Source organism: Notamacropus eugenii, chromosome 1 (assembly GCF_028372415.1).
Source record: "Notamacropus eugenii isolate mMacEug1 chromosome 1, mMacEug1.pri_v2, whole genome shotgun sequence".
Lineage (NCBI taxonomy): Eukaryota > Metazoa > Chordata > Mammalia > Diprotodontia > Macropodidae > Notamacropus > Notamacropus eugenii.
The window spans coordinates 282,696,819-282,720,161 of record NC_092872.1 but is presented as its reverse complement, the minus strand read 5'-3'; the positions used below and the strand labels follow the sequence as shown (position 1 = coordinate 282,720,161).

The following is a 23,343-nucleotide window of genomic DNA, read 5'->3' as shown; positions in this document are numbered from 1 at the left end:
GAATGACTCACACTGTACCTCTCCGCTGAACTGGAAACAAATTTGAAAATAAATTTTATATAATTGTAACTTCTGATCATTCATGCTAATCAGCTCCTCCCTGCATTTCCTTCAAAGAAGCAGATGGTGACCTCCCCAGCCTCTCACCCTTCAGAGTTCCAGCTAACACAGGGATGGGGGAGGGGCTTCCTGGTACCCTCTTGGCATTTCAGGGATGCCAGTAAAGAGCGTGAGCTGGCCAATTATCCATCATTCTTTCATATCACTCTCTTGTCTGGTCCTACATCTCTCTGATGACATCCTCAGTCTACACACCTTGCATCCCACTCAATCCATATGCCTCACCACTTCTGCCAACCATCTTTTGGGAGACCCCCCAATTTCAGCTCTTCAGAAATGGGGCTATCCCCTGACCCACAGTCAGAGAGCATCCTTCTAGGACCCTTGATGATAATGAAGATTGTGTCACTAAGAAGTTTGGGGCTATTTGAAGTTATAATAATTTCCCAGAGGAACTCACACTGTAGTGTGTGACCAGTTCCTTCTGTTTAGATCTGGCATATAAAGCCAGATGTGACTCTGTCTCACCTAAAAACCGTGGGAGGAATGTGACTAGAAACAACATCCCTGCTATAGAATGTATGGAATGGAGGCTACTGAGCAAAACCGAACTGAACCAAACAAAAACCTGCTTCCTCGGTGGATGAAACTGGGCCCAGCCGTCTAGAAGTAGCTTCAAGCAGGAGAAAGAACAGGATTCTTGGACTTCAAATGATTTAATTCAACTGGTAAAAGCAGAGGGAGCGTTGAAGGTGTTGTCCAAACACAGGTTCCAAGGCCAACTTGGCCGTGTTCTTTCTGTGGGCCAGTGGGTGAGTCACTTCCCTGGGCCTCAGTTTCCCTACCTGTAAAATGAGGGCTTTGGCATCAGTGGCCTCACAAGTTCTTTCCATCTTTAGATGGTCCCACCTCTCACTATCAATGTGCTGATGGGGAAGTCACTTCTCCATGAGCCTTAGTCTCCTAGTCTCTAAAAGGACAGTAAGCGTACCATCTGCTCCACAGAGTCGCTGTGAGGAAAGCATTTTTGGAGGTGCTATTAAAAAGCGAACTGCTGTTACTATGACTTAGCTCTCTAGTAGCTAAGTAAAGCCGCCTTGCAATCAGAGGTAGCCTTGATGTATGAAGCATGACTGGTGTGGTGTGACCAAGCCCACCTGGACATGAAAGAAGGGATCCCTGGGCACATGGGGCCTGTTTCCAGATGCCTTGAAAGCGAGGAGATGCCAAGGGAGAACATGGGGTCTTGGGGTTTCTCCCTCGTGTTCCAGGAGCAGCCCTTTCTGCAGTGAATGACTAAGTGATGGAATGGTGAGGGGGAGAGTAGAGAAGAATCCTCTCACTATGTGCCAAGAACTGTGCTGGGGCTTCAAACACAGAACAGCAGGCTGCTCCTGCCCTCACAGGGCTCCCACTCTAACTGTCCGGACAACCGATCTTAAGGCATCGGAAAAGTGGGGCTATGAGGGCGGCAGTGGGGGGTGGGGTGGGGTGAAGGAGTCCTGGCTCCGGATGGGCACCGACACTCGGGGCCGGGCACATCTGGGATCTGCTGCCAAGCCTGCACCAGTGAGCGCACCGGGCCCGGGCAGCCCAGGCAGGCCACGGCCAGGCTCACCAAGGGAGCCTCGAAAACCTGCGGAGCTTGTGCGCCGCCGGCGGACGCCGAGTCATCCTTTCCAGGCTCGCGCCGAGACGCTGGACCGCGGCCTTTGGCGCGGAGGGAGGCGCTGGGCTCTCTCCGTGGTCGGGGGAGGAAGGGGGAGGAGGAGGAGTTCCTCTCGGAGCCCCGCAGCCACATCATCTAGCCGTGTGCCCCCCGCGGGGGCGGGAGGAGAGGCGGATCGGGGCGGCCCGGCGCGCCTGGCGGCCTTCCTGGGCAGGCGCGCGGGGAAGCAGGGGGGCGGTCTTCTGAGCAGCTGCCGCCGGCCCCCCAGGGCGGGGTGGGGGGGCTCGGAGGCGGGGGGCCAAGGGGCGGGGCCTGCAGCCGGCTCCTCTAGGACCCCGCGGCCCGAGGCCGCTAATTTGTTCCATTGTCGAGAGCACCGTAAAAGTTGGCCCCGGGTCTGCGCGCTAGGCGGGGCCCCGGGGCTCCTCCCCATCCTCCTCCTCCTCTGCCCGGCGCCCCTCCCCGTCCCCATCCCCATCCTTCTGCTTCCCCCGACGGGCCGGCCCGGCCCAGGGCTCCGCACGCCGCCGCGGTCTCCAGCAGGCTCCCCCGGCCCAGGCGGGCGCGCACGCCCCGCTCCCCTAGGTCCGCCCCGCCGCCCCGGGACACAGCCAGCGCTTGCGGCCGGCCAGCCGGCGGGCCGGGATGCGGGCGTCCGCCCGGGCTGGCCGCTGATCGCCCCCCGCGCCCCATGGCGCTGCGCCCCCTCTGAGCCCCCAAGGCGGCCGGGGGAGGCTGAGCGTGCGCCCCGACGATGTGCCCTCTGCCTCGGGCACCCGGTCCTCGGACCCGGAGCCGGAGCCGGTGCGGGACAGCGCCGCTGCCGCTGCCCCAGCTGCTGCTGTTCCTGCTGCTGCTGCCCCCGGCGGCCTGCACAGCCCAAGGTAAGTGCCCAGGGACCTGCGGCCCCTCGCCGGCCACCGGACATCAGCCTCATGCCGGCTGGACGCCTGTTCTGCCCTCCCCTGCTCCTCTGGCCCCTCAGTTCCCACCAAGTTTCTTCCCTCAAACTTTCCTCCCGTGCAGCTGCCCCGAAACTTTCCCAAGCGCGCTGCTAATGCCTCCCTTGAACTGCTGCCGCGTCCACGCTGCCTCCCTGGACTCAGTCCGGGACTCCCCCGGATCGAGGAGGGCTCAGATTCACACCGGGAAGAGACTTTGGGTGGAACTCTGGTCCTCCTCATTTGACAGATGGGGAAACTGAGACGTGGGGGTGGGGGGGCGACAGGGTTCAGTTCAGGTCCCCCAAAACCGACTGGCCTCATTTTCCTCACCCAGGCACTGGAATGGGTCGGACGCAGTGATGCCTTTCTGGATCTCTTTCACTTGGTGCCAGGTTTTGGGCTTTGAGCTCCGCTTACAAGGTCTAGTCATAAGACTAGGATTCGAATCCCTGCTTTGCTTCGCGACCACTGGAAAGTGCCTTCCCCTCTCTGGGCCTCAGTTTCCCCATCTGTAAAATGAAGAGGTTAGATGAAATGACTTCTTAGTCCCCTTTCATCTGTAAAACTAGGGTGGCTAAGTCTCATTCCCCTCTGACCCCCAGTTTCCCCCTCCATAAAATGAAAGGGTTAGCCAGGATTCTGCAGTCCCTGCCTGAAACTCTTAAACGATTCTCCTCAAACCAAAAGTTGCACTTTTCGTTATCAGCTGTAGGTATAGAAGGTGCCCCTCCCCCCGCCCCCTTGGAGTGTCACACTTGAAAAGGACAGCCTCAGGTAATCTGGTCTCCCATCTCTTCACCCACCCCATTCTTCAATGGGGCAAATGAAGCCGGGGCAGAGAAGGCGCTAGCAAGGAGAGCCTCGGGTCACTTTCCACTCCTCTGAGCTGTCCAGGAGGGAGGGAGGGAGTCTCTCAGAGAGATCTGGGTACGATGACCCAGAGGGAGCCCTCCCACAGTGAGAGGACAGGGTTCCTGGAGCCAGCCGGAGTGCCCCTGGGGAGGACCCATCTCTTCCTTCTCTTTGCCGCCTGGGTGAGCAGAGTGACACATGGCAGGGGACCCTGGAAGCCTCTCTACCTCCCCTCCTCCCTCCCCCACAGCCTTGACCCTGATACCTGCCCCCTGAAAGACAGGACAGTCCCAACTTCCTCCTTCCTTCCTATCAATCAATCAACATTCATTCATTTGTTCTAGCCCTCGGTTCCTTCCACCTCCTGTCCTCCCTCCCCCTGTCCTCCCTCCCCCTGTCCTCCCTCCCTGCCTCCCCAGAGTCTGGAGACGTAAAGTTTCAGGTTGCTGGATTCATAGTCATGATCTCTGCTTTGAAAGTGGGTCTCTGAACAAATCCTATTTTGTCCTTTTGTCCTACCCTTTTGTCCTTGGGCAAGTCACCTCAACATCCTTGGTCCTCCCTTACCCCTCTGTAAAAGAAAAGGAACAAGCATTTAAATGCTACTCACTGTGTGCCAGGCCCTGTGCTAGGCACTTTACAAATATTATTTCCTTCGATCCTCACAACAATCCTACAAAGTCGATGAGGTCACTATCCCCCTTTGAGAGATGAGAAAACTGGGTCAAACAGGGGTCAAGTGACTGGTCCAGGGTCAAACAGTAAGTATCTGAGGCTGATTTTGAACTCCAGTTTTCCTGATCCCTTCCATCTCTGGAAATGCAGATTTCAAACCTCCTTGATTATGGACTTCCCTTGTTGGGTCTTAGAGGTTCATGTCTTTCAGCTCCGGATCTGCAATCCTTTGCCTGCCTGTCTCCTCCACCCCGTTCCTCCATTACAGTATGGATACAGGGCCCATCCTTGGCCAAGGGGACGCCCCTTCCAGGGGCTCCCTGGCTTTGACCCACTCTTCCCTCCACCCCCTCTCTGCCCTCACCCATGGATCCAGCATGCCACCTTCTTCACCTACAGCACTTTGCACAGTAATTCTGGTCTTGGAGGATGCTTTTTTTTTTTTTTTAAGGATTTTGGAAACTTGAATTGCAGCTTTCCATTGACTTGAATTATCAAGTATTTCTCAAGTTATCTTCATTTCCCCTTGGCCTTTAGCTAAGTTCCCAGACCGTTTGGCCTTTCCCCACAGTCCCTCTCAACTCAGTCCAGCACCTGGCTCAAAGAGTCCTGGGCTTGGAAGCAGAAGACCTAGCTTCGAATCCTGATTCTGCTATATGACCATGGCCAAAGTCCTTTTCCTCTCTGGGCCTCTCTGAGCTTCAGTTTCTTTATCTGTAAATTTGGGGGGAGGCTAAGCTAGATGGTTTCTAAAGTCCGCTTCAGTTCTAGATTCCAATGTACTATTTGAGGCAGCTTGGTAGGGGTGTGTGTGGGGTACCCCTAGTATTAGAGCTAGAGGACCCACATTCAGATCCCATCACAGTAATATTTGTGTGATCTTGGTCAGGTCACCTAACCCCACTAAGATTCTTTTCTGTGAAATGAAGAGGTTGGACTCCATGGCCCCTAAGGTTCCTTTCAGACCCCAATCATTCATCTGTAAATCGAGCATTCAGCCCAAAGTCATTTGTGGGGAACCCAGAATATTTGATAAGGTGCATAATATTTTGGGGGGCAAGCTGGCCTGGGTGTGTGTGAATAAGAGAAGAGACAGACAGAGACAGAGAAAAGGGGAGAAGCAAAGACAGACAGATAGACACATACACACATACATGGGATCAGAGAGATGAGTCCTTCCTAAAGGAACTCCTGGCCCTAGTGAAGAAGGGGCCCACAAAGGAATAGCCTTTCAGGGGACTCAGCCACAGGCTTTTGAAAAATAAAGACACTTGGGAAAGGGGACAGCTAGGTGGTGCAGTGGATAGAACACCAGTGCAGGAGTCAGGAGGACCTGAGTTCAAATCTCACTTCAGGCACTTGACACTTACTACTGTGCGACCTTGGGCAAGTCCCTTAACCCCAATTACCTCATCTCCAGTCATCCTGACGAATATCTGGTCACTGGATTCAGATAGCTCTGGAGGAGAAGTGAGGCTGGTGACCTGCACAGCCCTCCCTCACTCAAAACAAAGTCAAGTGCAAGTCACATCATTATTTCTCTGATGGCATGATCTTCTTTGGCAATGAAGGACAAACACACACACTTGGGAAAGGGATCCCATTGGAAGGAAGATATCTTGTGAGAATTTGTCCTTTAAGAGTTTTCTGAGAAATGACTTTCCACCCATACAGAAAGCCCACCAGTGGATGTGAGACCACCCCAACCTCAGCATCATTTTTGAAAATATCTGTTTGGGATTTGAGCTCTTTATGGGAGGCAGGATGGTGCCCCCTGGTGTCAGAGAATGTGAGTTTAAATCCCTGTTACTACCTTGTGACCTTGAGAGAAACTTACTCTATCTAGACCTCAGTTTCTCCATCTGTAAAATGGAGGGATGGATAGATCCTTTCTCAGGTGCTTTCCAGTTTTAAATCCTATCCCAGGGAGGAAGCTGCAAGGAACCTGAGGATTCATCTAGTTTCCATCTCATTTCCATCTCACTGGCTCCTGTGCTGGACCATAGTGCCTCCCATGGGAGATATTTGGTACAACCCTGGAAGGTCTTCATTGGATCCTTTGGCCCCACTGTTTACCAAATGTCCTGGTTTTGTGACTTTTTAAGTTTCCTCCTCCTCCTAAACTGTCCACAGTCTAACTGACAAGATGGGTTTTAAAAACGTCTTCTCTCTAAAGATTGGACCCTTGGCCCCCAAATGTTGGGGGCATCTGTCCTTCATTCAAGTCAAGGTTAAGACCTTTCATCCCAGCCCTTAAGAGCTACAATTCAGTGAACATCCAAATGCCCAGTTCCAACTTTAAGAGGAACAGCAGAGTAGACAGGAGCTTGCTCCCAGAATTCAGAGGCAGGCTTTAAGTCTGACTTGGGGACCCTACACACAAGCTACATAGCCAATGGGAGCCAAAGGCAGCTCTACCACAAGAAAATATGAATTCCTCCTTCATGGAGGAAATGTTCCCATCCTGAAGTATCCATTCCAACAAATTGCCAGCTTCCTAATGTCATATATATCTAACGCGCTTATATTCTCCATTATGTATTTGTGTTTTCCTTCTGCCTTAATTGGAGGCACTTTCATCCCAGCCCTGTGCATTGTCTAACTGAACCCTGTTTGCATTGTGACAGGAGCTCTTTGGCAGCCCGGTGAAGTCTATGGACTCCACAGAATCCTGATTTTAAATACATAAAATAAAATGTACAGGATTATAAAGGAAAACAAAGATTGGCAAAAACAAAAATATATTTTTTCCATCCAAATTCATGGACCCCCTGAAAGACTCCATGGACCACTTGGAATCCCTGGCCCTAGGTGAAGAATCCTTGTCTGAAGTCTAAGGAAACTCCTGCATAATTCTTGTATAGCCAATGTCATTGAGGCAGCTCAGGATAGAGTTGCAAGAACCTCAGAGTAGAGTGAGGAGGAAGACTGAGATTTCTGAATGTGACCCTGGGCAAATCAGAGACCCTCTCTGGGCCTCAGTTTCCTCATCTGTAAAGTGGGGAATCATAAATCTACTCTATAAATGATAAGAAATATTTATTATCTAACTGTATGTATAGCAGCATGCTGGGAGACATACTGAGTTTATATAGGATATTAGCCCAGGCCTCATGGAACTTGCCATAAGGATGTCTCTATGACACAATGTTTCATGATTTGGAAAGTAGAGGGGGAAAAAAAGAAAGCATCCCTGGAAGCCAGAGGGAAATGTTACCGATGGGGAATCAAGGTGAGCTCTTGGAAGGAAACTGGAGAGCAGAGGTGTCTAGCACTCCCAAGTGGCCCTGAACCATATTCAAATGAAATTTGGGTAGTGCTTTAACAAAATAGATAAAAATGCAATGTCACATCCACAGGTCATGGTAATATGGGGTTTTCTAAGTCACTTTGCAGCCTACCAGGATCCTTGTGAAGAGTTAATAGCCCTATTTCTATGTGAGTTTGTCACTGCTGCTGTCAGGAGCTATGGAACTGTGGAAATGCAATTTATTATTGTTAAAATTTGTAGCAGTAGAGGACACATAGGAAAATGTTTGTGTGCTCAGAGTCATTTCATCGAAGGAAGAAAAAATATTTGTACTGAGTCACTTACTGAGCTTTTGGACACGATTAGGACTGTTTGGTAAAAACAATTTAACTTTCTGTATCCGAGTCCCAGAAGTGAGTCTTTCTTGAGCTAAATGGTTCCTGTATCATCAGTCATTTGTAAAGACAAGATGAGCAGGTGTGGGAAACATTTTCAGATGTTTCTTTTATAGCAAATGTCTGATATGGAGGCTCTTTGGCTGCCCTCCCTAGGGAGTCTGGCTAACTGGTATTCGATGTGCAGGGTCTTTTATATCAGCTCTCACTGGGACTGAGAAGGTGAAAAATGATAGGATGGACTTGGAATGTTTTAGAAAGGGTTTCTGTACATTATCAGACCAACTTTTTCAAAGACTTTTTATAAGGGTTATACCTTGCTGAAAGGGCTCTCAGATAGTGGGTTCTGATGGGGCTGCTGAGGGGAAATAACTTTGGGGGACAGTACAATTCAGAGTCACTCACTTAGGGTGCCTGTAAAAAGAAGGTTTGAATAGCTTTGCTTTATATACACTGAATTCTTGCTCCAAATAAATACTTATCTGCTGTCCGACTCGTGCATGTTGATTATTTAACTCCATCTCATTTACAAAGTTTCATTTATGTCCTTTGAGCACTTAGTGACTTTTTATTTGATTTCCTTCAGAAAAAAATACCATGCTTCCCCGTCTGATTACACAGACCATTTCAACTCAATTTCTACTTTGATATTTCATGATAACAGGAAAATTTCTAGTTCCTATTTTGATTTACCTTGAAGGCTTGTGAAGCATTTTACAAATATTCTCTAATTTGATCCTCACAGCATCCCAGGGAGGTAATGAAGGTGCTGGTAACCACAGAGGCAGAAGTAGCGGTAACCAGGACTCAGAATAGCTGCTGGTTATTCGTTCTCAGTGCCCCTGGAAAAGCTATAAACTAAGGATTCCAAATAAATAACTGATTTGCATCCTTGGAAGGTCTTTCCACACTAGGAGTTCCACCTACCCAGGATATCACAGACCTAGATCCAAAAGATAGAAAATCCTGAAGCAGATGGAATTGCGATGAAACATCCACTGCAGGGTTCTTCACCTTAGGAGCTGAGGGATGATCCACACAGAGCAGCTTGCTACATGATACAACTCCAAGTCCATGAACAAGCCTTCTTGAGAAACAACAGCTAAGTTATTTATATTGCAAATAGAAAGAGGCCTTCTCCATACTGAAAACAGCAGGAAACCTGAGTTTATGACCTCTGGCCTAGGTCACCCCCAGGACTGTGCCTGAACCAGTCTGCCCCACTGGACATCTATTTATATGAAAACTTCCTGGTCAGGAAGACCTGAGTTCAAATCTTGTCTCAGCCATATACTGACTGTGTAACGCTGGGCAAATCACTTTTCTCTCAGCTTCCACACATCCATCAAAGGATCAATAGCTTTGTTCTCCATACTTTTGCTGTTGTTATTCATTCGTATCTGACTCTTTGTGACCTTAAATAGTTTTGGGGATTTTTGTTTGCTTGTTTGTTTGTTTGTTTTTTCGGCAAAGATACTGGTTTGCCATTTCCTTCTCCGATTAAGGCAAACATAGTTAAGTTACTTGCCCAGTGTTTCATAGTTAATGAGCGTGAGATAGGATTTGAATTTAGGTCTTCCTGACCCCAGGCCCAGTCCTCTAGCCACTGAGCCATCTAGGTGCCTCCTTTCAATACCTTACCCCTCCTGATTCCCTTTCGCCAGTCCCTGTCCCTTCTTAGGAACACATGTCCATATGCAGCCAGCACGCTGAGCCCGCTTGTCCCTAGATCCAGAGCTTCCTTCATCATGGAGAAGCCACCAGACAGCTGGCTTTCCTGCAGGCCTACCTAATCTCTACCTAATCTTGGCAGCTGCAAGACTGAGGGCAACGTGGCTGAAGTGGGCTGAGGAGAGAAGGCGAAGATTATGGTCCTTGACTCACTGTGGGGAGAGAGATAGAAACAGCTGCAAAATGAAGCTGCCCCGCATTCTGGAAGCCACTTGCTTGCCAGCTGAAGGGCTGCCTAGACTTGATTAATGAGGGGGGGGGTCTTCCCAGCACCCTTCCCATCCTCCTCTGATGCCTCCTTGGGGTATTGAGATAATCCTTATGCTCAGAGGCTCCACCTGCTCCAGCTGGTCCTACCCAGTGAGAAAGGCAACCAAGATGGCCCCTGAGGGTGGATGGAGGGTCTTCCTGCTGTCTGGTGGAAACCCAACCTTAGTGCATCGGGAAGGTTCCACAGCAGATTTACTAGAAAGGGTTGGATGTTTGGCCACAGCAAGGAAACTATGGAGGGTAGCCTCCAAATCATTTTGTGATTTGCAAAACCCTTTACATTTGATCCTCATGACAACCCTGTGAGGTAAGTGCTGGTTTTAGTATTGAAGCTGTTTGGAGATACGTTGGTGAGAGCCCTGAAGCTGGAGAATATAAGCGCGTTAGATATATATGACATTAGGAAGCTGGCAATTTGTTGGAATGGATACTTCAGGATGGGAACATTTCCTCCATTTCTTATTCCATTTTCAGTACAATGATGGTTTAGTGCATTTGAATAATTCAGTCATTCAGCAAACATTTGTTAAATGCCTATTGTATGCAGAGCACTGTGTTGGATGATGGGGGAGATACCAGTTTAGGTAAGACACAATGTCTGCTCACATGGTGCTTATGGTCTAGAAGTGGGAGAAAACCCAGACCCAGATAACTATGAGATGCGGTGTTAAAAGGTGAGAACTTTAGGATTGGGAGCTGGAAGGGTACTTAGAGATCATTTAGTCTGTCTGCCTCATTTTACAGTGAAGGAATCTGAGCGACAGAGAGGTGATGATTTTCTGGTAAATAAATGTAATATAGAATGGTTTCAAAATACTGGGGAAGAAGAATGAATAAACAAAGGAATGAATGGGAAAGTGTTTATTAAGCACCTACTATGTCACTGGGCAAGGCACGAGAGTATACAAGAACATAGTATAATTATAAAGTGAGGGACCACAGGGAAGGCTAGAAATAGGGTCAACCAGGTGATGATTTTCCCAAAGCTGCACAGGTAGGAAGAATGATGGGGTTTGAACCAAGCTCCTTTAACTCTAAAGTGAGCCCTTTTTGTACTTCATCGTAGTATAACATTGTTTTGGGGGACAGAGGACTTTGATTTAAATCCTTGCTCTGACCCTAAAGGCAACATGTTGAAAGAGTATGGTCCTGGGGGGTCTCAGGTTCTGACTCTCTGCTTCCTCTGGGACCTTGAGCAAGTCAGTTTCCTCTTTGGGGCTAAATATCCTCATACCCAAGTTGAGGGAATTAGTTTAGATGATCCCTCAGGTTCCTTTAGCTCTGAAACTTTGCTTTCAATTTGGTTTCTATGAGTCAGGTAAACTTTACACTATATTTAAGCAGCAATTCAGGTACAATTCTAATTGTGGAGTATGTTGATGCCCTTGGGAAATGCTGTAGGTAAAAGGAATTCCTGTGTATCAAGTCAACTTTCTCATTGCATGATTTAGAACGTGTACATAATCTACAGGCAAAGATGGAATTTGATGCTGTCTCATTCACTGACTTCCTCATGGCCATTGATTTCATGCCCTCAACCAGATTGGCTCCTGGAGGTCAAGACCATGTTGTAATTCTTTTACTCTGTTTTCCTCTATCCCACTTCAAGCGCCTGATAGTAACAGCTCACATTGATGCAGGGTTTCCATGAAGCAGATCTTTTAGGAGGCTGAGGTTCAGAGAAGGGAGGAAATTTTTTCCACCATCACACAGCAAGGCAAAGTTGGAGCTGGGATTGGAGTCATCTTTTACCTTCAGACTATATATGTTTTCTCCTCCTCCTCACTGTTTGTATCAACTTCTGCTTGTGCACCTGATTCTGTAAGATAATTTCCCCCAGTCTTCCTTTCCCTTACTACCTTCCCCAAGTGTGCTCCTCTTCAAAGTCTCTGTCAAAATAGACTCCCTCTATGACTCTTGATGATGCAAGTGTTCAGGGGGACACACATGTATTATCTCTCCATATTAGAATGTGAACACTTTATTATTGTTTAGTCCTTTCTGATTATCCGCTCATGTTTACCTTTTTATGCTTCTCAACTCATGTTTTCTCGTAAAATTTTCTTTGTAGCTTTGGTCTTTTCATCAGGAAGGCTTGGAAATTCTCCATTTCATTAAATATACATTTTTTCCTTTTAGGATTGTACTAAGTTTTGCTTGGTAAGTTATTATTGATTGTATATTTATATCTTTTGCCTTATGAAATATTATATTCCAAGTTCTTCACTCCTTTATACCAATGACTGCTACCTGACTGTGGCTTCTTGGTCCTTGAATTCTCTCTTTCCATTTACTTACAGTATTTTTTCCTTTGACCTGGAGACTCTGGATATTGGTTATAATGTTGCTTGGGGACTTCATTCGTGGATTTCTCTCAGGAGGTGACTGGTGGATGTTTTCTATTTCTAATTGTCTTTGTGGTTCTAAGAAATCTGGATAGTTGGATAGTTTTCTTTTAAAATGTCTTGGAATATAATGCCAAGGCTCTTTTTTTGGTCACAGATTTTAGGTAGTCCAATGATCCCTAAATTTTTTCAATCTATTTGAAATGATTGATTTTGATCTGACATACCTTGTATTTTCTTCTTTTTTCCTATTTTTAATTAGTGTTTAATATTTCTTATAGTATCATAGAGCCCTTTTCTTTTATCATTATCATTTAGTCCCCTATAATTTTCAGGGAGTTTGTTTCTTGGACAAGATTTTGAACCTTTTGTCTAAAACTATTAATTCACTTTCCAATTCTTTCTTCTATAACTTTCATTTCTTTTCCAACTTTTTCCTCTAGTGCTCACATTTACTTAAAAATTTTAAAAAAAACTCATTTCATCTCTTGCAGAAAATTCTAGTTGAACTTGTACTCAAGCAGTGGTTTTCTTCAAGGTTTTGCTTGAAGATGTATTGGAGCCATTTTTCCCCTTCTACTTTTATAGCCTTTTTTCTTCTAGTTTTGTTCTTGACTTTCCATGTTATGCCAATAGTATTTTTAATGGTGGGATTCTTTTTTGTTTGCTCATGTTTCCAGCCTACTTCCAGACTTTAGACCTTATGTTAGGGATGAGCTCTGTATACTACTAGAGGGAATGTCTAGACTGATTCTACTGGAACTTTCCTGAGGTGTTAAGTTATTTCAGGCCCTTGGGTTCAGTTCAGGCTGAGGACCTGCAAACTTTATTGCTCCTAGAGTGTTGTGATCCTGATCAAAGTCTGACCTTTGAATGATCCTGACATGGGTTTAAGTCTGAGCAATACAACTGTGGGCTTGCTCCAGTTAGCTTTCTATTAGACTGTTGCTGGACTCAGCCACTACTAGCCAGTTGAAAAACTAGAGGTTCCCCTTTGTTCTGAAAGTGTTCTTCTGATTATTCTGTTGGAGGCCTCAGATTGGCCTGAAAACTACTCTGCTCCTAAGATCTAAGTCACAGTTAGGTCACATGTTTCTGAATGCCTTCCTTGCCTGGTATATAGTCTAGTCTCAGTGGCCACTCCTTACCTCTGAATACCACTCCTAAGAGCTGGTCCTCTCTTCTCCCTAGATCTGTGCTGTGCAACTAGGTAGTGAGTAACAGCTGTCAATTGATAAGCATTCCTAAACCCTGCTTGGTTGGGCCCCTTCTGATGGATCTAGGGCCACTGCTTGACCTCATGCACAGTCTCTCTCCCTCTCTCTCTCTCTCTCTCTCTCTCTCTCTCTCTCTCTCTCTCTCTCTCTCTCTCTCTCTCTCTCTACTAGAATCATTGTTATTCCATCCAGTGGCCACAGACCTCTCTGTCTCCCTATGCTGGCCTGGACTGGAAAATGACTCACTATGATTTTCTCTTGGTCTTCCGAGGCATAACTTGGTCTGGTACACTGTTTAGATATGTTTGAAGGGGTTGGGAGTTGGGGGGAGGCTTAGCTGTACTTCTTGCTGCTTCACCATCTTGTCTCAACCTCTTTGACTTCTCCTTGGCTCATTTTCCTCTTTTTTGTGTATTTTAAATATTTTAGTAAGTTTTTTTGCCCTTTTATGCATTCCCATTATTTTCCATCAACTCATCTCCCCCAAAACAATATATAACCCTATTATGAATAACCATAGTCAAATAAAACAAATCAACCTGTTGGCTACATCAGAAAATTCATGTCTCATTCTGTACCTTCTTCTGGGAGGTGGGAGGCATGATTCAGCCACTTCATTTTCCAGAAGAGTTTGGAAAGAGATTTGGCTAAGTTTGATGCCTATTTTGATTACCTCAGAGAAAATTGCACTTCGCAGAAATCCCAGGGTGACTTGTTTTGCAAAAGTGAATGATCACCTCTTCATTTTTCTCTTCTTTGAATCTCGATTTCCATCTCTTGGGATGGCTTAAGGTTATATTCACACAAGGAGTCAGCATGCCAGAACTGGTCCAGTTTTACTCATTTTCATCAGCTTTGTTGGCTTCCTCTTCATTTCCTTCCTCAGTATGCCTTTCCCAAGGTCCCAACTAGTCTGACTGTAACAGTGAAATGACTCTGCTTTGGAAACATCCATGAAAGTAAGGAGATATGGGTTTGCTGGCTCTTGACCCATCCAGAAACTTCTCAGGACACTTGAGCTGTCTGGCCTCCTTACTGCCCCTCCCAATTGAGCTAATATGGCAACAAGTGAACATTTCCTATCCTGTTAACCATGGCTGGATCATACACACACAGAGTCAGGGAAAACTGAATGCAGAACTTGGCACAGAGGATTGTCAGCTGGTTAATTCTGGAGGGTGTTTGTTAATGGAAACTAACGAGCTGGCCACCATTAGGAAACATTCCCACCAAATACATGCAAAAGAGCTGATTCTGATGGTATTCACAAAGTTATCTGCAGTTTGACATTTCTACTTGCTCAATGGAAGACTATTGACTTACCAATGAAAAAATAGTTCATGGGGCACTGAGGAAGATGAAATTGTCTTCAGAACACTGGGGCACCCAACTGATTCTGGGAATTTTGATATAAATACACAAAACACCCTTGTTCTTCACTCTAAACAATAGAAAGGACTGAGATTGGTAAATGGGGGTAGTCCTCATTCCTGGATTGGTATTTTACCTTCTACCCAAACAGCAATTCAGTAGAGGTTGGTTGCCAGCATAAACTTTTAATGTTTATAATTGAGATTCACTTCTAAATTGAAAAGAGTAACAGTAGGCATGTTTTTGTAATAGATAAAATCTAAGAAATTATAATGACATAATTTTCTTTTCAAATGGTACCCGGAATCTGTTCTACCCTGAGAGGTCAATATGACTTTAATTACATGAGTACAGATAGTAATCTCCTTTGAAAGGCATGATGGTAATTTAATTTTTATTTTAATACCAAGGTTGCTAGCTGCTGGACCTGGAGCTTGTCCATGAGTCATAAAATGCCATCACCTTTATGAAGGAACACTTTGCTCTGGGACATGGTTCTATTTCTTCTGAAGTTTCCCTGTATGTGAAACTCCTAACAACCCTCTGTGAATATTCATTGGAATTTCCTTAAGAAGAAGGGTGGTCCTTTATCCAACAATGATTATTTTTCAATGGGTATCGCAGAGAAGAGTGATAAGGGTACTGCATTTGAACTAGAGGACCTGGGTTCAAATTCTATTTCTATTATTTGTTATTTCTAAGTCACTTTCCCTTGGTAGAAGTCAGTTTCTTTACATGTCCTGTGAGAGATCTCGAAGAGGAAAAGAAGGAAATAAGAATTTAATGTTCCAGGCACCATGCTAAGCCCCTTACAACTTTTCTTTCCTTTGATCCTCACAACAACCCTGAGAAGTAGATGCTATTTTTTATCCCTGTTTTACAAATGAGGAAATTTAGGCAAAAAGAGGTTAAGAGATCTACCCAGGGTCACACAGCTGGTACATATCTCAGGCCAAAACTGAGCTCAGGCCTTCCTGACTCTAGGCCCAGTGCTCTGTGTGCCATGATACCCTCTGATGGCCACCTAGGTTAGACTGGCTTGGTCACTGAGGTTTATTCCTAGTTGTAATTCCTAGGAATGATTCAAATTCCTTGTATTATTTGTTTTACTTTGGGAGAAGAATGGATGGAGAGCTAGTCTGAGAGTAGGATTCTGGTTATTTCTCTGTCACTCACTGGCTTACCAAACCCTGTTCTTCATTTATGCTCTCTCCATCACCCATGACCCCTAATTTCTGGACCTACCCAATCTCTCCCAAGCCATGTCCCCCAACACTAGCTGCCCTCTCTTCTTCTCATCTTGACTGCTTGGTGAACCAATTCCATCTGCATCGTTCTCCCCTCTTGAATCCCTCCACCCTTTATCATATCACCACTTATCTCTCAGCTTTGGATCACTCCCACCATTTGTCACCTTTACCTCTACTCACAGCTTGCTAAAGGAAGATGAAGAAAATCATTCAACTGTTCTCATTCTGTCCATTACAAATTTGTTATACAACCTCAACTGGGCCCTTACTGCTGCTAGGCAAATCCTACCCTACACCCCTTATCAATCCATCCTCCCTCTCTCCAAAGTGGCTCTTCTACACTTTTTATCTTGCCTCCAACCTCCCACGACTCCTCTTCCCTCTGCCTTCTCAGCCAAGAATTTTGCTTCATAATTTACTGGAAAGAAAGGTGGCTATTCCCTCTGAGCTCCTTCCTCATCTCCCATCAGGTAGGTGCCTTCTGCCACCTCCTCCTTCACCCCTGTCTCACCTACTGAAGTGGTCTTACTCTTGACCAAGCCCAGCCCCTCTATTGTCTCCTCCCACACATTGCCCCCTCCGTCATCCTGCTCTATCATTTATTGGCAGTTCCTCTTTGTCTACACCCTCATTCCCTATTGCCTACACACATGCCCATGACTCCCCATTGTCAAAAGCCTTCACTCGATTCTTCCATCCCCACTATCCCCCTATATCTCTTCTACCCTTTGTAGCTAAACTCCTCACAAAGGCTGTCTACAAGAGATACTTGCACTTTCTCTCCCCTACTCTTTTCTTAACCCCTTACAATTCAGCTTCTGACCTGAAACTGCTCTCTCCACAATGACTGCCGATCTTCTAGTCTGGCTTTTTCTCCATCTTCCTTCTCCTGGACCTTTCTATAGCCTTTGGCACTGCTCTTCTCTCTGATCACTTTCTCTTCTCTCTAGGGTTTTAAGGCAACTCCCCCTTCCCCCATCTCTGCTTCCCTGTGTGACTGCTCCTACTGTCTCCTGTGCCAGATCCTCTTCCAGATCACGCCTTCTGAACTTAGATGTCCCTCAGGGTTCTGTCCTCATCCCTCCTCTCGTCTCCCTACTTTACTTGGTGATCTCATTGGTTTCCATGGATTTTATTTCTACCTGTCCTTCCCCAATCTCTGTACTGACTTCCATTCGTAAAATTCCAATTGTCCCAAAGCCATCACTAATTGGATGTCCCATAGACATGTGAAACCCAGCATGTCCCAAATAGAACTCACCCTTCTTCCTCCCTAATCCCCCAGCCCCTCCTGCCTTCCCTGTTAAGGCAAAGTGCTCCAGCATCCTCCATCCCAGTGCCTGAGGCTCACCCTCACCAGGAGCTGCCTGGGGACATGCCTTCATCACCTGGTGACTAGACTGTTGTGATAGCTGCTGGTGGGTTCACCTGCCTCAAGTCTCTCCCCACTCCAACCCATCTTCTATTTAGCCCTGTAAGTGATTTTCTTAAAGCACAGATCCAATCATGTCACCTTACTATTCAATAAATTCCCTCTAGTGACTCCCCATTGTCTCCACGATGAAATTCAAAATGCTGTTTGGCATTCAAATGACCCAGTCCTCCCCAGTCTCCTCCTGCCTTACTCCCTGACATGAACTCTTCAATTCAATGACACCAGCTTCTTGACTGTTCTGAGAAAAAAGAAGTTCCCTCTCTTGGCTCTGGGCTGCACTTGCACCCAGACCCCCCAGACACATACATATACATGTGCTCACATACACAGAGACATATAATATGCCACATATACGTATACACATGCATGCATATACATCCATATCCATGATGAAGGAAAGGGCCTGAAGTGAATTTTGAGCAGAATCATGCCAAAAAGTCAGCTAGGGTTGGTATAAGGCTTGTTTTTGGTTTCAATCGTGTCAGCATCCAAAGAATGAAGATCAAGTGAGAAACCAGTGGCAGGTCTGGCAGTTCAAGTTGGGGGAGGGGGCTGGTCATTAATGGGTTAGGAGATCAGATGCTTCCAGGGAGGTTGGACAACATTTATGACTCATTCATGCCTTGGCCTCCACCCCAACTTGGCACCAGGTTGGATCCACCTTGCCTTGCCCCTGATTCTTTGCAACTGGCTGGCTATAGGCTTGCTCAGGGTGAGTCCTGCCTCTTTCCAACACCGATCAACCACATGGTAGAGGCAGAAGGGCCCTAGAATCAGGTGGGAAGACTGTAGTAGAGTCTGCCTTGCCATTTGCAAGACCTTGGGCAAGTCACTTAATTTCTCTGATCTACTGTTTCCAAATTTGTCAATTGAAGATAATGATAGGTGCGTTATTTACTTCCCAGAGTAATTGTGAGGATGCGGTGGGAAAATGCATGGAAGGGGGGCTTGGTAAAACAGAAAGCTGCCTATAAATTTAAGCTATTAGAGCCTAATACCTTCTATTTTCAAGGCATCTTAAAAACATCATGTAATTAATCTACCCAGTATCACAATGCACTCTGTTGTAATGTGAACCATTATTCTCATTTTCCCAGATTTTCAGACTATGGAAATAGTGGTAATAAATTGTTAGTGGAAGTTAAAACCCAAACTTACACCTCCTAAACACAGCTAATAAGGCCTGGCTTATGGGAGTAATTTGTGACTAAGAAATATGTTTTATCTCCATTGCATAAAGTTGGTTTAAAGCATAAGCCAGAGCTGCATTGGAGAATGTGCTAAACAAGACTAGCTATTCAGAGATGCCATTAAAAAGATCCCCCTCGTTGGTGTCATGCTGTAAATTCCAAATAAAAAGTCAGCTCCATCCAGGGAGGCCTCATGCAGGTCACGGGGAGTACTTGATGGGGCCAGGCCACTGTACCCCTCCTGTAGCAAAACCTAGACTATGGTCATGTTGGTCAATAGTCAACAGACTGGGCTTTCATTGTGTACCCATGACACTTGAGAGTGGATCTTCCAGTTGGGATGTTCCCCATTTTGGTCCCATATCCCCAGCAGAGTGTATACACCTTGACTGATGGAGACATAAAGCTGGGGCTTTATCCAGGGGGTGAATTCGGAGGCTGCCAAGGCCATGGTCCCAAGTCCTGTGTCCCCTGCCCTGGCTGCTCCAATGGCCCTTTGTCCTGCTTTCCTCCCTTAATAGCAGCTGCTGGCCCCTGGGCAGTGTAGAAACCAGGAGAAACTTGGATCCTTGTTGTAATTGAATTTTTCATTCAAGCTTCCAGACCAAGTGAAGGCTCTAATTCACAGAATGCTAGAGCTGGAAGACACCTTCTAAGTCATCCTTGGCCAAGGAGAGAGGGACCTCAGCATCCATCTAGTCTGGACCATACCTAAAATAGAATCTTCTCTTCCACATTCCTGTTCTATGGGCCACTGGCTTTTGCTGAAGACCTCTGAGGGGGCCCCTCCTTCTCTTCCCTCTTCAGGCAGCCCCTGCCATTTTGGGAAGGCTCTCATTGTTAGGCCATTCCTCCTGGCCTCAGACCTCAGTTGGCCACTTTGCACATTTCCACCCATTGTTCATGGTGCCAAGGTCATCTAGTCCAAGGCTTCCGTTTACAACCAAGGAAGCAGAAGCTGAGAGAGTTGTTCGAGGACAAGATAGTCCTGAATCACTGAGCTAGAATTGGAGCCTGGCTTCTTGGACCCCAGAGTACTAGCTACTCACATTTATCCAGCCATTTTAGGCTTGCAAAGGGTTTCCCATCTATCATCTCACTGGATGCTCACAACAGCCCTGAGAGGAAAGTGTAATTATTAATATGGATGGGAAAATTGGGGGAGAGACTTGCCTAGGGTCACTCAGCTAGCAAGTGTCTTGGGACAGGATTTGAACTCATTTTTTCCAGACTTGCAGGTCAGCCAGTCTCTCCAGCACACTATCTCCCCAATAGCCTTAATTCCATGAGTTTAGTCTGCTTCCTTATCAGGACTATGTTTTATACATCCTGGCCCTTGGGCCACACCAGGAAAATTGGCTTTTAAATGACTAAGAAATACCAAGCCCTGGAGAGTCTGAAGATACTTAAGTGCTGTGGATATAGCCCTGGGCCTCAAGTCAGGAAGAGCCAAGTTCAAATCCGGCCTCAGATAATTACTAACAGATTGACCCAGAACAAGTCGCTTCACAAAGTTTGCTTCATTTTCCTCACCTGTAAAATAAGGTGGAGAAGGAAATGGCTCCTGTATCTTTAGAAAACCTCAAATGCAGTTCCAAAGAGTTGGATGTGACTGCACAAGAGCAAGGGTCCAAATAAAAGCACTGGTCCCCGGGAAAGCCTGGATTTATGGCCCAGGAAGCCTCAGTCTTCCTTTTCTGGGATTCTTGTCCCCTCCTCAGGGAGATGAAGACCAGGAAAGGATCTAAAGACAAAGCAGCCCTGAGCCAGAGAGTGGTCACCATGCTTAATAACTCATCATCAACAAGGAAGCTTGTGATTTAGCTCTGAGATTCAAGTCCTGAATTGCTGATCCAAGTGTACACAAGTGTTAATGGACTAAGGAAATAAATCTTACCTTTCTCCACATGGCATTGCAGTTCCTCCAGGAGCCCAGAGCAGAAGGGCTTTTGATAATTCTATCAATGTAGCCTTAATTCTCACTGATAACAAAACCAGAAAGCTCTGCATCCAATTGGAATCCTAGGTCCACTCACTCCCTAACACAAGGCCTGCCCTCATTTTACAGATAAAGTAACCAAGGCTTAGAGAGACCTGACCGCTTTCACTTCTGCCTCATGGCCCTACTCAAGAAGCTGCTATGGCTCTCCAGGGCCCCTAGAATAAAATACTATGTCCTCTAGCATTGAAAGCCTTTAGGGTTTGAATCCAACCTGTCTTTTCAGGCTGATTTACAGTGTATCTTCTCATGCATTGTATCTGAGCCAAACTTACTTCCTTGCTGTTTGTTCCCCATCTCCCCCCTCTGCACCTTTGCACATGCCTTTCCCCAGTGTCTGAAAGATTTTTTCTTCCCAACCATATATAGTCTCTTCCTCAAAGCTCTCCCAGACAATTCCTTTGTCTTTATTTGGTCTGTAGTTTATACTTATTGATCTGTACCTGCGTTAGCTTCTCCCCAGTATAGATCCATATATCCCTAGTCCTAGCACAGCTTCTGAAGTGTGCCGACTTGGGCTTTAATCCAGCCTTGGCTGTTTGTAACTTGTGTGGCTTTTGGCAAATTGCTGAACCTCTCTGAGCCTGTTTCCTCATCTGTAAGATGGGAGGGGGTTGGATCAGGTGCTCTGTAGTCCCTCGCAACTATAAGCCTCAGACCCTGAGATCCTATATTCTAGTCGGAGTTTGGTTGATGCTTGTCCAATGAAGGGATAGAGAAAGCCTAGGTTCCTCACCTTGAAAAGGGCCAGGGATGGTTCCAAGTGTAGGAACTGCCCTACCTGACCACTTCTCAGTGCCTCTGGAAGTCAGGGTTTGGGAGACTGGCTTCTTTTTTGAGCAAAGCATTTCTCACATATTTGGCTCTCTGCAGGAGCGCTTGACTACCTATCCCCTGTTTTATAACAGTTGCATACTTGAGCAGGCATCTCTGGCAGAGGCTCTGGGTACATACACACTCAGTGTTGGGCACCCCTGCCCCCCCTACCTGGTGCAGCTGCAGCAATCAATGGGTGGGGAGCCATCCCAGGCTCAAAATTCCATTGCTCTCATTTCTGTCTGCCCAGTACTAGAGAGATAACCATGTACTAGAGAGATAAGTTCCCTTATGAAATATCAGTGAAGCTGCCTGGGGCTTTTGGGCAGTGCCCAGTGTGTTCTGGGATGAAGGCAAGGCAAGGTGGCTTTCTTCTTGAAGGCTTTTCTCAGCCTAGCATATCTTGCCACAGTTGTGCTTCTGAAGCCAAAGATTAAGACAATCCCCTGTTTGGGGAGGGGGTTCCCTGGAGGATGGTTATCTGGTAGAAAAAGGCTTTTATTCTTTTCAACTTGTCACTGGCCTGGGCTCTGGACTGCTCAGTGCGCCAGGATGCAATCTACCATCCTTGGGAGCTGGTGAAACGGGAGTGAGGGTTCTCCTAGAAACCTGAAGCATGGGACTGAGATCATTTCCAGATGTCACTCAGTTATATGACCCTGGGCAAGTCACTTGACTTTGCTCAGCCTCAGTTTCTTTATCTGTAAAATGGTGGCATCTGTGGCTCCTTCCAGCTATAAATCTAATTCTGTTGACCTCTGTGACCATATGGTATTGCTTAGCTTCAAAAAAAATTGTGTCCTGAGTTGGTCGATAGTAACGGAGATCGTGTCCTTGCAAAGGCCCTGGTGAGGAAGGGTGAGAAAGTGAGAAGAAGTCATGCAGTGGAGGCTGGCCATGAAGGTTGAAGGGGCTGGGTTTGAATCTCACCTCTGACCTAGAACTAGCTGGGCAACTGAAGGCAAGCCAGTTAAACTCCCCAAGGCTCTCTGCACAACAGGGATGACTGTACTTAAAGTGCCTCATGGATGTTGAAACTAATGAGATAAGCTCTGTAAGTCTTTGCAATCCTTAACCTGCCCCCTCGCCCCAAATGTTAGGTGTTATTATCAATACGACAAACCCTCCTTTGTGTCTCTGAGTTGAATTGACTTTTTCAGTCTTGCCCCCATTCAGCGCTGGGCAGACACAGCCTTAGGAAACTGACATCTTTATTGCTCCAGTCACCAAACACATGTCTCTAGTCTCCTTGATCAAAGGACATAATGTATAAACAGTGCTTGAAACCAATAAAGTGCCAACTGGCATCATGGCATCCTACCAGGGTAGGTACAGAGTCATGGGTTAGCTGGATTTAGAGTGGGAAAGACTCTGAGATCACTGTGTTCAACCCCTTCTTTTTTACTGAAGTGGAAACTGAGTCCCAGAGAGGTAAAAAGCCTCAGAACTCTTAGTAATAGAACCATGCAGGGCATGACTCCAGTGGATAGGTCTGTCATTAGGTATCTATCCAAAGCTACAGACTGCAACCCTTTCCAGCCTGCCAGTACTGTGCCCCTCTCATCCCATTAGTTCACTGCAAGGGAATCCATGTAATCTCCTGGGGTTCTTCCTTAAGTTCTCTTGACATCAAAAAAATACCAGTGGAGTACACTGGATGTCTTCTGGTAATCTCTCACTCTTGTTCTATGATGCCACCTTGTTTTCTCTTCAGACCTTTCCTAGATGACATCTTTTATCCCATTTTGGCATAGCCCTTTGTTTATGATGCCCTATAGCCTGCTCCCCCGACCCCACCCTCCTATGTCACCCTTTGTGTGATCCTTCACTTCATGTCTTTGGAGATTCAGATTCTAGGATTCCCTGAAGAATAC

General features: G+C 46.4%; 1 protein-coding gene across 1 annotated transcript in view; it reads left to right on the top strand.

Annotated features, from left to right (window-relative positions):
- The first annotated feature begins 2,099 nt into the window (after positions 1-2,099).
- The window catches only part of ADAM12 (ADAM metallopeptidase domain 12), a 357,420-nt gene continuing 336,176 nt past the window's right edge, over positions 2,100-23,343 (top strand). Inside the window, exon 1 of the mRNA XM_072629031.1 lies at positions 2,100-2,613. Coding sequence (XP_072485132.1) covers positions 2,484-2,613 — 130 coding nt within the window. The 5' untranslated portion in view covers positions 2,100-2,483. The remainder of the gene's footprint in view (positions 2,614-23,343) is intronic.